At 46.0% G+C, this 17,847-nt stretch overlaps 2 protein-coding genes across 5 annotated transcripts in view; one reads left to right on the forward strand and one right to left on the reverse strand.

Annotated features, from left to right (window-relative positions):
* The window catches only part of LOC115935376 (DNA-directed RNA polymerase II subunit RPB11-b2-like), a 28,477-nt gene that overhangs the window by 10,020 nt on the left and 610 nt on the right, over positions 1-17,847 (forward strand). For 2 of the 4 annotated variants that reach the window (XM_063708487.1, XM_063708490.1), the window contains one exon: positions 400-582. The exons of the other annotated variants lie outside the window; for them this stretch is intronic. The gene's annotated coding sequence lies outside the window, so the exon portion shown is untranslated. Of the gene's footprint in view, positions 1-399; positions 583-17,847 lie in introns of those variants that run through there. 4 annotated transcript variants of the gene reach the window in all.
* LOC115935297 (speedy protein E2) lies at positions 461-9,430 on the reverse strand. Its single transcript, XM_031012971.3, has 8 exons — positions 9,152-9,430; positions 7,984-8,202; positions 6,452-6,682; positions 5,364-5,422; positions 4,048-4,133; positions 1,682-2,000; positions 1,455-1,559; positions 461-602 (listed from the first exon to the last, which is right to left on the reverse strand). The coding sequence occupies exons 1-7, from the start codon at positions 9,309-9,311 to the stop codon at positions 1,500-1,502; spliced, it is 1,134 nt and encodes a 377-aa protein (XP_030868831.1). The 5' UTR covers positions 9,312-9,430; the 3' UTR covers positions 461-602; positions 1,455-1,499.

Raw genomic sequence — 17,847 nt, forward strand, 5'->3', positions numbered from 1 at the left:
AAGAAAATTATCTTTATGTATATATAACGACTATAACTCTCATCAAAAAACTACAGGAACAGCATGTTTTCAAAAGTACAACAATTTCCAAGCTATTTGAAATAAATCTATGAATAATTCAATGGGCAACATTTTCCAAACAAACCAATAAAATGCAGAGTGTGCATGAAGCTATCTGTTACAATCTGTGGCACTGATATTTCACAAAAGAATTCTGTGCCAATCTGAGCCCCTGCATTGTGCCTTCAAATGCTCCTGGACTGTGGCAACCAAGTCTGTAAGAAACAGGACCTCCAGGTTCCGCCCCAGGGAGGTTGGAATTCAGCAATATAAAAAGGGTGGTGGTGCCGCAGGAAAGATGGAACTGGAAACACTCCTGGTTTCTTACTTTTCTCCAAGGACTCCTAGAAGGACCCCACCCCCCTCCCCCCACCCCTGCTCCTAGGAGGACAACGTGATCACTGTATTCAGCTCCATCAAGAATGGTCCAGGTTCTTCTAGATGATCTGCACAAATGGTTCCTCTCCTCCTTCCTGGTGTCTGCCATTAGCATTGGAATAAAGTTCCTGCTGAAAATCCACATCTCCCCTGGGTCCGGTGTTCTGGAAGTGAGAGAGACAATGTCACACTTCAAGGACGCAGCTCTCTAGACAGGAAGGTTATTCGTGTCCCATGTCAAGTCTAGAGTTCAGAGCAATTGAGAAATGCAATTTTATCTGCTGCCTTTCATTCTATACCCTGCTTCTGAACCATCGTGTTCAACTGTGAAACTCACACTTTGGTGACCATGACTCCAAAACTCACTTAATACACCCAAGGTGAGCCCCAGTGATCTGCTTCATAGCAAGGACTTTGGGTGGGTCTGCCCAGGGAGTAGGGCACCCTCAGAGAATGTGGCTTTGGACTTCATCACAGCTGGGGCCTTTTGTGTCACTTAAGATCTAAACTTGTAACCATGCTAGATGTGTTTCTAATGTGACAACATCACGAACCACGAGTCCAGAAGCCTAATCCTTAATCCTACCTCCTCATGATGAAGTCTCATGCTCTGTGCTCAACGTGGTTAGCTGCACAAGATGTAAACCAAAGCTTCACTGAACCCTCGACCCAAATCGGTAACTCAAGTGCGTCAATCATAATGAACCTCCCCAAACTCAGTATTTATGATTATTTTTGAGGCAGGGTCTCACTCTGTCGCCCAGACGGAGTGCAGTGGCAGGATGAGGGCTCCGTGCAGCCCCGACCTTCCAGGCTCCAGCGATCCTCCCGCCTCAGCCTCCTGAGTAGTTGGGAGTAGAGATGCGTCCCACATCACCTGGCTAATTTTTGTATTTTTGTAGAGAGGGGATCTCGCCACGTTGCCCAGGCTTGAAGCCGGATCAAGCAATTGGGTTCTTCGGATTTCCGAAATAGACCCCAATATTCTGCCTTTACCCCGGAGGATGCAGATGTACCTTCTCTCAGGCCGATGACCTCAGGCCTCCACGGTCCCTGGAGCTCTAGGAAAGGCGAGCGCGATCTCGCGCCCACACCCAGTGCTCTGGGTCATAAGCCTGGATCTGGAAAAACAAACGCCCTTTGAGAAGACGGGGACTCGCCAGGATACCCCTCTCTCTCCTCATCCAGCCTCCAGCCCACCCAATTCCTCCCCACCTCCTCCACCTCCCCAGGCCCCACTCACCTCCTCCAACTCCTCCGGGGAAACCCAAGCCCTGCCGCTCATGGAACAGAAGAAGTGGAACCGACGTTTCTGGAACAGGACTATCTGAGAGCGGTTCTTCCTGGCCCTCGGGTTCATGCAACGGCGTAACTGGAACCGACGCTTACGGAGCAAGGGTATGCGAGAGCGGTTCTTCCTGGCCCTCGGGTTCATGGAACGGCCTAACTGGAACCAATGCTTACGGAGCAAGGGTATGCGAGAGCGGTTCTTCCCATTCAGGAAGTGGAAGATGTTTTGTTTGGAGTCCTCGTCGTCCTCCTCCATGTCATTGGCCAGGTAGCTGAGGACAGAAATCAGGTTGCTGCTCAGGGGCACCACCAGGAGAGGCCTCCGGCTGAGGTCAGCTTCCCAGAGAGGAAGGTAAGGGACCGTCCCTAGCTCAGGACTGGCACCCACCCTGCAGAGAGCCATGCCTTCCTCAGGAGGGCTCTGCTGGACAGAGACTTGATCAAGGGCGTCTCCCACTCCTTCAGGATGGAGACAAAAACCCAACTGGTGGCCGAGAGTGGTGGCTTACGCCTGGAATCCCAGCACATTGGGAGGCCAAAGCAGGAGGATCACTTGAGGCCAGGAGTTTGAGACGGGCCTGGGCAACATAGCAAGACCCTCGTCTCTATTAAAAATATAAGAAATATGCCAGACGCGGTGGCTCATGCCTGTAATCCCAGCACTTTAGAAGGCTGAAGCAGGTGGATCGCTTGAGACCAGGAGTTGGAGACCAGCCTGGTCAACACAGAGAAACCCCATCTCTACTAAAAATACAAAAATCAGCCTGGTGAGGTGGCACACCCGTTAGGCCTAGCTACTCAGGAGGCTGAAGCATAAGAATTGTGTGAACCCAGGAGGCAGAGGTTGCAGTGAGTTGAGATTGGGCCACTCCATTCCAGCCTGAGAGGCAGAGCAAGACTCTGTCTCAATAAACAAACAAACAAACAAACTGTCCAGGTGTGGTGGCACAGCCCTGTAGTCGGAGCTAATAAAGAAGCTGAGGTGGGAGGATCGCTTGAGCCCAGGATATGGAGGCTGCGGTGAGCTATGATCTCACCACTGCACTCCAGCTTGGGGGACAGGGCAAGTCTGTCTCAAAAAAATAAAAGAAATTGAATACATTGATATTTTGCCAGGATCCTGCCTTCTACAGGCATCTAGTCTAATGGGACTGGGAGTAATCAAGGCAGATGACCTAATCCCAGTGTCCAGGATGTAACTAGAGAGCTACGGGCATGCAGAAGTTGGAAGATGAGGGAAGGCATCACAGAGGCTGTGGGGTGAACTGACTTCAAGGAATGGGTCCTTCCCTTCAGAGCCACATGTGTATGGGTCACCCAGACAGAAAACACAAACACAAAGTCGAGTGGAGGGCATTTGGAAGGAGCAGTGAAGCCGAGCCAGGAAATACCAAGATGGCGAGCCAGTGTGCTTGTAGAGATTGTAGAGAGGGTAGAATTGACACTGTGGACCCTGGCCTCGATAGAGAAAGGCATCAGCTAAGGAAGTTGTTCAGGTGGGCAGTGAGGTTGTCGTGCTTTGGAAAGATGTTCAGGCTGCACCAGGAAGCCCCCTGGCTTGGGGAGAGACTCCAGGAGACCCCAGCGGGGAGCATTTGACAGTGGATTCGAGTGATGCGAGGGGGACCTGAACTGTGGCCTCTGTCATGGGAACCCAGAGGAGGTCGATGGTGTTTGTGGTTGATGTGGGAAGGAGAGAGAGAGAAGAACCAGAAACGTCTGCTTGCTGGAGGAAGCGGCATGTCCGCTCCTCCACTCCTTTTCTTTTCCCCTTAGGAGCGGTTTATGGTTCCTTTTGTTTTATTCTTTTATTTGTACACTGGCACTGGAGTTTGTTTTTTTGGCTTTTTTTTTTTTTTTTTTTTTTTTGAGAAAAAGTCTCACTCTGTCACCCAGGCTGGAGTGCAGTGGCTCGACCTTAGCTTACTGCAACCTCCACCTCCTGGGTTCAAAGGGTTCTCTTGCCTCAGCCTCCCGAGTAGCTGGGATTACAGATGCACACCACCACGCCCAGCTAATTTTTCTATTTTTAGTAGAGACGGGGTTTGGCCATGTTGGCCAGGCTGGTCTCGAACTGCTGACCTCAGGTGATCCGCCTGCCTCGGCCTCCCAAGGTGCTGGGATTACAGGCGTATGCCACTGTGCCCAGCCTGAGTTTCTGTTTAGAAACAACAGTCTATGATAGTATAATCCTCTCTTTTTTGTACACAGAGTAAAGAGGACAAATAGGTGAAAGAATAAACGAAAGGCTGGAATCCCACTTCCCCCGCTGTCCCAGGGCATTGGATATTGACGGATAGGAGGCAGCAAACCACTCACAGAGCCAGGAAGAAATGAATGCGTTGGTATAGCCAGGAGGGGAAGCCGGCCCGGCTGAAATACGCTATGACCATAGCCAGGAGATACTGATGGAGAGAAAGGAACACAGAGAGGGAGAGGTCACATCTTGGAAGAGGAAGATTGTGGAGAGGGGGAATGAGGGTCTGGGGAGGGGCTGCCCATCAGAGAAGGGACCTCAGTGTTGGGGTGACTGTACTCATTTGGAAATTGCGGGATGGAGGGGTATTCGAAGGTCGGATGCAAATCCGAGAAGCCAGAGGAAGTGTTTTGGGTGATGCTCCCAGGATGGTGGGCTCCGATGGGATCTTTGGAGGGGGTGTGTCTAGGTCGGCTGGTGTCAGGAGGGTCTTTTGTGTGCCAGGCAGAGAACTGTCCCAAAGAGCTGAGAGTAGAGGGGCCAGGAGCTTCAGGGCTGCAGCCAGACTGTGGCCCAGAGCTCAGATCCCAAAGGACCCATAGGAGAGGCAGGGGCCACTCATTCACTCTGCAAGAGACCAGCAGAATCCTGAGGGAGATGCTGACAAATCATAAAAAGACCAAGAATAGCTGGGAGTGGTGGCTCAAGCCTGTGATCCCAGTACTTTTTGAGAGGTGGAGACAGGAGGATCATGTGAGCCCAACAGTTCGAGAACAACCTGGGCAACATAGTGAGACCCTGTTTCTACAAACATTTCAAAAATTAGTTGAGCATGGTGGCATGTGCCTAGTCCCAGCTCCTCAGGAGGCTGAGGAAAGAAGATTGCTTGAGCCCAGGAATTAGAGGCTGCAGTGAGCTATGATCATGCCACTGCACTCCATCCTGGGGAGCAGAGCTAGACTCTGTCTCACAAAAAAAAATTTGTGGGTGCCAAGACTCAAGACCATGGGAGCTGGTCGGGCACAGTGGCTGACGTCTATAGTCTCAGCACTTTGGGAGGCCAAGGCGGGTGGATCGCCTGAGGTCAGGTGTTCAGGACCAACCTGGCCAACATGGCAAAACCCCGTTTCTACTAAAAACACAAAAATTAGCCAGGTGTGGTGGTTCATGTCTATAATCCCAGCTGCTTGGAGGCTGAGGCAGGAGAATCGCTTGAACCCGGGAGGCATCGGCTGCAGTGAGTCAAGATCGAGACACTGCCCTCCAGCCTGGGCAACAGAGCAAGACTCTGTCTCACAAAAAAAAAAAAAAAAAAAAAAAAAAAAAGACTAGGAGCATCTGGTGGGAGGTGGTGGAGGGAGAACTGTGGGTTTGGAAGCTGCACCCTCCCCCCAGCCATGCGTTGGAACAGGAACAGTTACATGGAGAACAACCTTACCTTGTCCGACACCCTCAGATCTTTGTCCCAGGCCAGGAATCTTTTAATGACAGGATCCTCTGTGATTAGAGAGCAGATGTCAGTGTGAGAAGCAGGACAGGGTTTCCATGGGAGCAGCAGGGCAGCGAGGAGAAGTATGCCTCCCGGGGGGAGGTCTCAGGATTGTGGCCGCGGGTGAGGTGGATGGGAGAGGGGAGAATGACTTTCACTGGGCAAGGGAGAGAGGCTCCTGCTCTGAGACTCCCCTGAGAAGAGGCCGAAGGAGGCCCTGGGTGTGAGAATCTACAGGATGTAGAGCTGGGAATCAGCCAGGACCCCCTCCAGCAGACACGGAGGGACCACTGCAGAGTCATAAAGGAATTCCCATCATTTCCTCATGAGACAGTCACATCAGGGTGTGACCATGGCCTTGGTATCTCCCACTATGGATGGAGACACTTAGGTTTAGAAAAGTCAGTAAGAAACATTAAGTTTCAGAAGGCACAGCTGAAACCACTTTCTTTGTTTATTGATTTTGTTTTTCTTTATTTGATTTTTATTTTTATTTATTAATTTATTTTGAGACAGAGGCTTGCTCTGTGGGCCAGGCTGGAATGCAGTGGCCTGATCTTGGCTCACTGCAACCTCTGCCTCCCGGGTTTAAGCGATTCTCCTGTCTCAGCCTCCCGAGTAGCTGGGATTACATGCATGAGCTACTGTGCCCAGCCTTGGTTTTTCTTTTGAGACAGGGTTTTGCTCTGTCACCCAGGCTGGAGTGCAGTGGTGTAGTCATAGCTCACTGCAGCCTCAAAGTCCTGAGTTCAAGCAATCCTCTCGCCTCAGCCTCCCAACGTGCTGGGATCTCAGGCGGGAGCCACTGCACCTGGCCCGAAACCAAGCTTTCTTATCCCAAGCGCTGACCTTTATCAAGTTGACCTAATCCTTTATCATCTCCTAAGTGTCCCTCATGAGTGATCACTTCACATTCCTCCCACATGGAGAGCTCACCCACTGGGGCATATTTTTCCCATTGGAAAAGTGTGGTTATTGGAAGTTTCCTGTTTTTGGAAAGAACAGGATTGGAGGTGCTCTCTGGGGTGTCCTCCTACCAAGCAGCCTGTTGAAGGCCTCGTGGTGCTCAGGGAGCACAAGCGACACTCGCCGTCGCTTCAGCTTCATCTTGAGGCCAGACAGCATCTCCGCCACCCAGATCTCCTCAGGCTCAGGGGCGAGCACCTTCCGTGGCTCCTCCTCCAACGACTCCTCAGATTCGTCCCACCACTCCATCTTCCTTTTCCAGCAAAAGGACCTATGCAGGGGGCTGGGATCTACCCCAGGGGCTGAGTAAAGAAACCAGGCCACGGTGTAATGCTTCTGCAGTTGATCACACTAGAGCCCGACCCAAAACCCCAAACCACTCTCCATCCTCCCCAGCCTCGCAGACTGCTGGCTTCTCCAAGCCATCTTTCCTTCTGTCTGTCTCCTCTGCTGAGCTCCATGTGCCGCTCCTTCTTCTCCCCATTCTCCCGTTTCTCTGTCCTCAGAACACTTCCTCATATCCTTCCCTGGTCCCTGGCTCTCTGAGTCCCTTTTTTTTGTTGTTGTTGTTGTTGAGAAACAGTCTTCCTTTGTGGCCTAGGCTGGAGTGTAGTGGTGCGATCTTGGCTCACTGCAACCTCTGCCTTCTGGGTTCCAGTGATTCTCCTGCCTAAGCCTCCCAAGTAGCTGGGATTACAGGTGCCCACCAAAACGCCCAGCTCATTTTTGTGCTTCTAGAAGAGACAGGGTTTCACCATGTTGGCCAGGCTGGTCTCCAACTCCTGGCCTCAAGTGATCTGCCTGCCTGGCCTCCCAAAGTGCTGGGATTACAGGTGTGAGCCACTGCACCCTGCCTCAGTACCTCCATTCTTCCCACACACCCTCCTCACGTGCTCCTTCCTGACTTCTGGGCCCTTTTTTTTTTTTTTTTTTTTTTTTTTTTTTTTTGAGACAGCGTCTCACTCTCTCACCCAGAATGGAATGCAGTGGCGCTATCTTGGCTCAAAGCAACCTCTTCCACCTGGGTTCAAGCGATTATCCTGTCTCAGCCTCCCGAGTAGCTGGGATAGTAGGCATGCCTGGCTAATTTTTGTATTGTTAGTATAAATGAGGTTTCGCTATATTGGTCTGGTTGGTCTCGAACAACTGACCTCAAGTGATCCACCCATCTCAGCCTCCCAAAGTAATGGGATTACAGGCATGAGCTACCACACCCGGCCTTCGTTTTTCTTTTGACACAGGGTTTTGCTCTGTCACCCAGGCTGGAGTGCAGTGGTGCAGTCATAGCTCACTGCAGCCTCAAAGTTCTGAGTTCAAGCAATCCTCTTGCCTCAGCCTCCCAACGTGCTAGGATCTCAGGCGTGAGCCACTGCACCTGGCCCGAAACCAAGCTTTCTCATCCCAGGCGCCAACCTTTATCAAGTCTAGCCTAGTCCTCTATCGTCTCCTAAGTGTCCCTCATGAGTGATCACTTCTGAGTCCTCCTGCGTGGAGAGCTCACCCACTGGGGGCGTATCTTTCCCATTGGAAAAGTGTGGTTATTGGAAGTTTCCTCTTTTTAGAAAGAACAGGATTGGAGGTGCTCTCTGGGGTGTCCTCCTACCAAGCTGACTGTTGAAGTCCTCGTGGTGCTCAGGGAGGATGGGTGACACTCGCTGTTGCTTCAGCTTCATCTTGAGCCCACACAGCATCTCCACTACCCAGGTCTCCTCAGGCTCAGGGGCGAGCTCCTTCTCCGGCTCCTCCTCAGATTCATCTGACCGCTCCCTCTTCCTTTTCCAGCCAAGGGACCTACATGGGGGGCTGGGATCTACCCCAGGGGCTGAGTAAAGAAACCAGGCCACCGTGTAATGCTTCTGCATCTGATCACCTTAGACCCCAACCCAAAACCCCAAACCACTCTCCATCCTCCCCAGACTCGCAGACTGCTGGCTTCTCTAAGCCATCTTTCTGATTTTCTCCTCTGCTCAACCCCATGTGCCGCTCCTTCCCCTCCCCATTCTTCTCTCTCTCTGTCCTCCGAACACTGCTTCATGTCCTTCCCTGGTCCCTGGCTCTCTGAGTCCCTCCTTTTTTGTTTTGTTTTGTTTTGACACAGAATCTTGCTTTGTCACCCAGGCTGGAGTGTAGTGGTGCAATCTCAGCTCACTGCAACATCCATCTCCTGGATTCCATTTATTCTTCTGCCTCAGCCTCTCAGGTAGCTGGGATTACAGGTGCCTGCCATAATGCCCAGCTCAATTTTGTACTTTTAGTAGAGACAGGGTTTCACCATGTTGGCCAGGCTGGTCTCAAACTCCTGGCCTCAAGTGATCCTCCTGCCTTGGCCTCCCAAAGTTCTGGGATTACAGGTGTGAGCCACCCCACCCAGCCTGAATTTCTCCATTCTTCCCACACACCCTCCTCAGGTTCTCCTTCCTGACCGCTGACCCTTCTTTTCTTTCTTTTTTTTTTTTTTTTTTGGAGTGCAGTAGCGTGATCTCAGCTCACTGCAACCTCTTCCTCCCAGTCTCAAGTGATTCTCCTGTCTCAGCCTCCTGAGTAGCTGGGATTACAGGTGTGCACCACTACCACTAGGCTAATTTTTATACTTTCAGTAGAGATGGGGTTTCACCATATTGGCCCTGCTGGCCTTGAACTCCTGACCTCAGGTGATCCGCCCGCCTCGGCCTCCCAAAGTGCTGGGGTTACAGGCGTGAGCCACCGCACCCGGCCCCCTTCCTTCGTCTTAGTCAATCCTATCCCACCTCTTCTTCCACCAGTCCCCTCACCTGATGGTCCCAACACTTCATCATCCACCACCTCCTGGAGGGGGTATCCCGAGGTGCTCCGCTGGGGACTCTGCTCATTCTGGGGGTGCGGTTGACGGCTGGTCGTGATCTTTCCCGTAATCCGTCCCCTCTTATGGAACCTAGTCTCCGTTCTGTCCATGGCCTTCTTCTGGACACTGCTAGGATCCAGAAGAGTATGTTATCAATTCTCAAGCCTAGGAGAAGTCAGGAGTGGAGAACAGCTCTGAGAAGATACTGTTGTCCAACTGATCTCCAGGTGACACGGAGTCAGGTCCCTCCAATCAGGAAGGTCGGAATCTCTGATGTCATCGTCCGTGCTAGCCTGGCAACCAGTTTGAAAAAAAACACATGTAACTGCCAGGCTGATCTCTTGTCCTGGAGATCCTGGGTGAATGGTATCTCCTGCCACTGTCCCAACCTCAGACCATTGTCCAAAAGCATCTTCAGGGACTCCACATCCCTCTGTTCCCTGTCCCAGCAGAGGCTGTGTCCTCTCCACTCAAAGCCTGAAGCATGTTGGGGTCTCTTCGTCTCTGTACATGCCCATTTCAGAGTCCAGTCTTGTGGGAGAGGGAACAGAGTGGGAAAGAAAACTAGGGTAAGCAGAAACGAAACCTTATAAGAGTGAGATTATCATGTACAAGAGTGAGATTATCATGTACAAGAGTGAGATTATCATGTACAAGAGATCCCAGGAATACTGACTTGATGAAAAAGTCACATCAGAGCACTCAGTTTGGCAGAGCTTTTCTGCCGAATGTTTACTCACATTCACTGTCCGAGATTCTATACTGGGGGTACACACGTCCTCTGCCCTAAGGCAATTTTGAGTCCAAGAGACATTTTGAGGCCTAAAAATCATAGGAAACTGCCCCTGAGCTCACACATATTTCCAATGGTGTCCCCAATTTCAGGGAATCCATGGATTACCTAAGCCAGCCCCTCCAGTTCAGCTAAGAAACTCTAGTCTATATATCAAGTTTTGTATCATATGTATTGCTCTGAACTCAGGAATTTCCCTTCCATTTATGGATTCTATGAATAAAATATCACATGTACAAAAAGACTAAGTCGAAAAATTTCAGCTGTGCACAGTGGCTCATGCTTGTAATCCCAGCACTTTGGGTGGCCAAGGGAGGAAGATTGCCTGAGGCCAGCAGTTCAAGACCAGTATAGGCAACATAGCAAGAGCCCATCTCTAAAAAAACAAAACCAAACCAAATTAGCCAGGTGTGGTGGCTGGCACCTGTGTTCCAACTACTTGGGAGACTCATGTGACAGGAAGATCACTTGAGCCCAGGAGTTAGAAGCTGCAGTGAGCCATGATCTTGCCACTGCACTCCAGTCTGGGCAACACAGCAAGATATTGTGTCAAAAAAAATTTTTTTGATAAAAAATAAAAGAGTTACATGACATTCAGAGACCATCCAAAAAACCTGTGGGTTCCCGGCTGGGCTCAGTGGCTCATGCCTGTAATCCCAGCACTTTGGGAGGCCAAAGTGGGTGGATCACTTGAGGTCAGGAGTTTGAGACCAGCCTGGACAACAGGGTGAAACCCCATCTCTACTAAAAATACAAAAAATTAGCCAGGCATGGTGGTGGATGCCTGTAATCGCAGCTACTCAGGAGAGGGTGCTGGAGAATCACTTGAACTCATGGTGTGCAGGTTGCAGGGAGCCAAGATCGCACCATTGTGCTCCAGCCTGGGCAACAAGAGCAAAACTCCATCTCAAAAAAAATAAAAAACCTGCGAGTGAGTTCCAACACGTTTTCCTAATGGGCTGCTGCTTTCCTAGGAGTCTCTCGCTCATAGAAAAGGCACAAACTGAAAGAGGAAGCAGATCCCATTGCTGTGGAAGTCCCATTGTTAGGAAGCTCTGCTTTTCTGGAGTTCAAATTCACATTCATGACGCTTTAAACCGTCAGAGCTGGGTGGGTCCTCCTACAACAAAATAGTTTGCTCTCTCTCTCCTAGTTAACAGGCTTTCAGATATTAGAAGATCAATGTTCTGACCCCATTAGAATTTCTCTTTTGTGGAATGAAAAGCTCTGATTTAACCCATCTTCAAGCCTGGTTTGCATATTCCTCTCTCTTCCGGCCACCTTGTCTAGACACACTACACTGAGGCCGTGCCCATCGTAAATGATGTTGATATGTTGTCAAAAAATTGGCAAACCAGGCGCACTGGCTCATGCCTGTAATCCTACCACTTTAAGAAGCAGAGGCAGACAGATCACCAGAGGTCAGAAGTTCGAGACCAGCCTGTCCAACATGTTTAAATCCGTCTCTACTAAAAATACAGAAAAAATGAGCTGGGCGTGGGGGTGCACATCTGTAATCCCAGCTACTTGGGAGGCTGAGGCAGGAGAATCACTTGAACCTGGAAGGCAGAGGTTGCAGTGAGCTGAGATTGCATCACTGCACTCCAGCCTGGGTGACAGAGCGAGACACCATCGCAAAAAAAAAAAAAAAAAAAAAAAAAAAATGGCTAAAATACTTTTCTTTTCTTTTTTTGGAGACAGAGTCTCACTCTGTCGCCCAGGCTGGCACGTTTATGGCTCACTGCAGCCTCAAACTCCTGTGCTCAAGTGATCCTCCCACTTCAGCCTCCCAAGTAGCTGGGAGTATAGTCATATGCCACAATGCCCAGCGGATTTTTTTAATTTTTAGTAGAGACAGGTTTCTCTATGTTGCCCAGGCTGGTCTTGACCTGGGCTCAAGTGATCCTCTTCTTTAACCTCCCAGTGTTGGGATTATAGGCATGAGCCACCACGGCTGGCCTAGAATACTTTTCTAAAGATAAATTTCTATTCTCTATTTGTTTATGTAATTCATGCAGGAAAGACAGTTTCTAAAATATTGAGTAGGCTTTTAAGCAGGAGGGTATTTTGTTTTGTTACCATCATGAGCTCATGGGTTTAAACAGATAGTAAATATTTCAGTACACAGAAGTTGTGATTCTTTTTGAAAATTAAGTGGTTCCATCTTTGGCCAGACGGAATCCCTTTAAGTTGGTTTCTGAGTCCTTTTGAAATATATTTGATATATATGATAGCAAATATATACATATAATATGTGATTGATAGCAAATATATACATATATATTTGATAGCATTATTTTCTATTTAGCATTTTATTTTGAAATCATTTCAGATTTTCAGAAAAATTGCAAGGATTTTACAAAGAAATCCCAGGTACTTCCTTTTGTTCAGATTCTTCATTCTTAACATTTTCCCACATTAATCATTTATATGCCTATATACGTATGTGTATATATATATTTATATATATATTTTTTTTTCTGAACTATTTGAGAGTGGGTATAATGTGTCATGCCTCTTTACCCTATAAAGTTTTAGATTAGAGCTCATAAAATCAAGAATATTCTATTAAATATCCATAGCACAGTAATTGAATTCAGGAAATTTATCATTGATTTAATACTTTTATCTAAACTATAGTTCATTTTCCAGTTTTGCCAATTTCCCAATAATTTCCTTTATAGCAATTTTTAATTTTTGGTAGAAGATTCAGTCTAGGACTGTTAATTGCCTTTAGTTTTCATGCTTTTTAAGTCTGTTTAATACGGATTTGTTCCGCAGTGCCATTATAACATTTGAAGAATACAGGCCAATGATTTTATAGAAGTCTTTAAATTTAGGTTTCCCTGATCTTTCTTCATGATTAGATTTAGACTGTGAATTTTTGTCTGGAATGCTACATGGAACCTCTTAAATTTATGGCTCAGAACAGGATCTGTCTTGGGAAAATTCTGTGCATGCCTGAGAAGATGGCTTGTTCTGCTCTGGTTGGGTGGAGTGTTTGATAAATGTTAATGAGATCAAGTTGGTTGGTTGTGTTGTTCAGGTGTACTATATCCTTGTTGATTGTGTGCCCACTTGTATCAATTGTGGGGGAGAGGGGATTGAAATCTGCTGCAGTTGTGGTTCTGTTTCTCTTTGCAATTTTACCACTTTTTGCTTTATGTGTTATGTTAGATACATAAATGTTCAAGGTTATTACATCCTGTTGATTAATTAACCACTTTGTAAAATGGCCTTCCTTATCCCTGCTAATATTCCAGGCTGTGAAATGTACTTTGTTATTTATGAAGCATTCTTTTGAGTAACGCATGCATGCTATATCTTATTCCATCCTTTTACTTTTAACCTATTTGCATCTTTATATCTAAAGTATTATTTCTTGTAGGCAGCAAGATTTGGATCTTGCTTGTTTTCATCAGTCTATTTCTGTCTCATAATTGGGGATGTATAAACCGTTTACATGTAATGTGATTATTGATAAAACGAGTTAGGTTATAGTCCGTTGTCTTTGCTTTCTTTCAGTCTCATCTTCTTTGTTTCTTTTTAAAATGTCTCTGTTTGTCTTCTTTCCTTTTGATTAGTTGAGAATGTTTTATGATTCTACTTTATATCTTTTGTTGGGTTTTTAGCTATCACACTGTTTTGTTATTTTAGTGAGTTAGAATTTATAGTATGCAACTTTAATTGTCATAGTTTATTCTTAAGTAATATCCATTTTTCTTAGAATAAGAGAAGCTTACAATAGGACACTTCCATTTCTCTCCTCTTGGTCTTTACACCGTTGTTCATTTTATTTTTTACAGGTGGTATCAGTGCCACACACTATCTATTACGTTGTTGTTAATTAAACAGTATTTATTTATTTATTTATTTATTTTGAGACAGAGTCTCACTCTGTCCCCCAGGCTGGAGTGCAGGGGTGCTATCTTGGCCCACTGCAACCTCTGCCTCCTGGGTTCAAGTGATTCTCCTGCCTCAGCCTCCTGGGTAGCTGGGATTACAGACACCCACCATCACGCCCGGCTAATTTTTGTATTTTTAGTAGAGACGAGGTTTCGCCATGTTGGCCAGGCTGGTCTCGAACTCCTGACCTCAGGTCACCCATCTGCCTCAGCCGCCCAAAGTGCTGGGATTACAAGTGTGAGCCACCACACTTGGCCCAGGTATCTTTTAAAGAGATTTAAGTAATGAGAGAAAATACACAGTTACCATTTCTGGTACTCTTCATTCCTTTGTGTAAATCTAAATTTTTATTTGCTGTCATTTTACTTCTGCCTGAAGGACTTTCTTTAACATTTCTTCTAGTTGATGATGAATTATTATATGTTTGCAAATGTCTTCATTGTGTTGTTGCTTTTAAAGGTGTTTTTGCTGGATTTTTCTCCACAGTGCTTTAAATATGTTTCTCTGTTGTCTTCCTGCTTACATTTTTTTCTAAGAGAAATCTGATCTCATACTCCTGTTTGTTCCCCTATATATAACATGTCTTTTTTTCTTCCCCCATTATTGTTTTAAACTTTTTATCACTAGTTTTGGACAATTTGATTGCAATATGTCTTGGTATCATTTTTTTCATGTTTCTGTTTTGGGGATCATTGAACTTCTTGGATCTTGGGTTTATGGTGTCATCACTTGGGGAACATTTTTATCATTATCTCTTCAAGTACCCACCACCTCCCCTCCATTGATTCTTGTTGCCTGTATATTAGGCCACTTGAAATTTTCCCACAACACACTGTTGCTCTTTATTTGCTTTTAATTCTTTTTTCTCTGTTTCATTTTATGTAACTTCTGTTGCTGTCTTTATATTCACTAATCTCTTTTTTCCACGATGCTGTTCATCTTTTCCAGTATAATTTTCATCTCAGATATTGTACTATCTGTAGAAGGTTAGCGTGGGTCTTTTTTACATCTTGCCTGTCCTGATTTTTTTGAACATTTGGAATAGAACGATGAACTCTCTCAGTGCTCTGTGCCGGTTGTGAACTCTGTGTCAATTCTGGGCCAGTTTTGATGGACTGATTCTTTTCTTCCTTATGGGTTGTAATTTCCTGCCCACTTTCCCATCCCACAACTCTTTCTCTTCACACCTGCCTCGGTTCTTCTTCCCTGCTCCATGGCCTGGAAACGCTCAAGGCAGAAGTTGATTGGTTCACCTTGTTTATTTCCCATCACTCATAGATAACTCTACTGCCTGATAATCAGTGCCTTGAAAACCATAGCTTCAGCCCAGGCGTGGTGGCTCATACCCGTAATCACAGCAACAACAACAACAAGGCTAAGGCGGGCGGATCACGAGGTCAGGAGTTCAAGACCAGCCTGGCCAACATGGTGAAACCCCATCTCTACTAAAAATATAAAAATTAGCCGGGCATGCTGGTGCACGCCTGTAATCCCAGCTACTCGGGAGGCTGAGGCAGAAGAATTGCTGGAACCCGGGAGACAGAGGTTGCAGTGAGCCGAGATTGTGCCATTGCACTCCAGCCTGGAAGACAAGAGCGAGACTTCATCTCAAAAAAACAAAAAACAAAAACAAAAACAAAAAAAAAAATCATTGCTTCGTATATGTTCTTGTTTTATTTTTCTTTCTGTTTTTGATTTTGTTGTTCTTTGGTGTGTGCTGTTTCAGGTTGGAGGGTATATCCAGTACTTGTTAATTTATCACACCTGAGGGCAGAAGTCCTCATGTCTCTGTCTATATGTTTTTTCTAATATATATATATTTTTCTTTGTAGAGACAGGTCTTGCTATGTTGCCAAGGCTGGTCTCAAGCTCCTGGCCTCAAGCAATCCTTCTGCCTCAGCTTTCCAGAGTGCTGGGATTACAGGCATGAGCCACCACACCTGGCCTGGATCCAGTTTTATCCATGTCCAAATGTTTTTTTTCCCTGAGCTGTTTTTGATTTTCTTCCACCTCATATGAACTGTAGTGTCAGCTTATCTAGTTCCAGGAAAAAGCTTTTTGGTATTTTTATTGGTATTGCATATTTATAAAGTAATTTAGGGAAACTGGTATCTCTGTATTATTAAGTTGACCTTAATAATACAACTAATTTTGTTGTTGTTTTTGGATTTTTAGTAGAGATGGGGTTTCACCATGTTGACCAGGCTGGTCTTGAACTCCTGACCTCAGGTGATCTGCCCGCCTCAGCCTCCCAAAGTGTTGGGATTACAGGCGTGACCCACCGTGCCCAAGCACTTTTACTTTTTCTTAGTTATATTCCTTTAATTGTTTTCTCTTCTCTAATTGTAGGTAATGAGCATTTTATTAATACTTTGTTCTTGATCTTAGTGGGAAGATATGTAGTTTTTCCCTGTTAAGTAAAATCCTGACTTTCGGACCGAGAAGACTGAGGCATAAGAGTATATGTATGTATGTGTGTGTGTGTGTGTGTGTGTGTGTGTGTATACACGCAAACTGTATATATGTGCTTGTGTGTAATTGAAATACATATGTCACATATCATACGTATTATGGCATATTAGGGTGTAATATTTATATTTGTGTATATAATAATATTGATGTTAATGAAGTATCCATCAGTTTCTATTTTCTTTAGTTTGTTTTTTTAAATCAGCTTTTTCTGTCAAGCTTTTTCAAGTATCTTCATGGATACAAGATTTTTCTTCTTTGCTGTGTTATAGTGGCTTATCATATTAATAGATTTCCAAATATTAAACTAGTCTATATTATTGGAATAATTCAAGTCCTATTTGTCTGTTGTATATTATGTTTTTAATCTGGTACTAGATTTTGTTTGGTTATGTTTCATTTTGGGTATTTGTATTGATGTAAGTGGTATTGACATGTAATTTTATGTTATTTATTGGTCGATCAGTCTTCTAACCCCTACCACCTCCTTGCCTTCTGGACTAACTTAACCCAGAAAGTTATTACTCTCTCTCAGTGATTTTATCAGCTCCTGTGGCCTGCCTGTGGATAAGCTTGGATGTTCTGCTTTAGTTTCTCAGCCCACCAGCCTAGCGGCTCTGCCTCTGCTATCTCTTGGGATCTACATGGTCCTAGCTGTATCACTGGGTTTGAACCCCTTGTTGATATGTTCTTTATAAATAACAGGATAATGCAACATGCTTACTGGGCACTTCCTTTTTCTAAACTGCAAGTTTGGGCGGGGCATGCTGGCTCAAGCCTGTAATCCCAATACTTTGGGAGGCCAAGGCAGGTGGATTGCTGGAGCCCAGGAGCTTTGCATTTTTCTTTTTTTTTTTTTGAGACAAGGTCTCACTCTGTTGCCTAGGCTGGAGTGCAGTGTTGCATTCACAGCTCACTGTAGCCTTGACCTCCCAGGCTCAAGCCATCCTCCTGCCTTAGCCTCCCAGGTAGCTGGAACTACAGGCATGTGCCATGATGCCCAGCCAATTTTTAAAAAAATTTTTATTTTTAGCAGAGGTAAGGTTCTTACTATGTTGCCCAACCTGGTCTCGAACTCCTGAGCTCAAACGATCTTCCCATCTCGGCCTCCCAAAGTGCTAGGATTATAGGCATGAGCCACCATGCCCAGCCCCAACCTCTTAAAAATTGAAGCTGCTTCATGTTTGCCATTGGTACTTTTACACCTCATCATATTCTTCCTCCCCTTCATCCCATAGAATACACAATTCATCTTTAAGGACTTCAAGTTAACTGAGTCTGTGAAGCCTAATCTGATGGCATAAAGTTAAAATAATTTGATCCTCTTTTGTTAAATCATTCTGCACCTTGTCTGCATTACTCTAATAACAGCTTTGGGCATTCATTCATTTAACGAATATTTATTGCTGTGAGATTGGGATGTTTGAGATAAAATCAGTCATGCAGATAGCCAGAGGCCACTGGCTATGAGAATAAAA

Source organism: Gorilla gorilla, chromosome 6, assembly GCF_029281585.2.
Source record: "Gorilla gorilla gorilla isolate KB3781 chromosome 6, NHGRI_mGorGor1-v2.1_pri, whole genome shotgun sequence".
Lineage (NCBI taxonomy): Eukaryota > Metazoa > Chordata > Mammalia > Primates > Hominidae > Gorilla > Gorilla gorilla.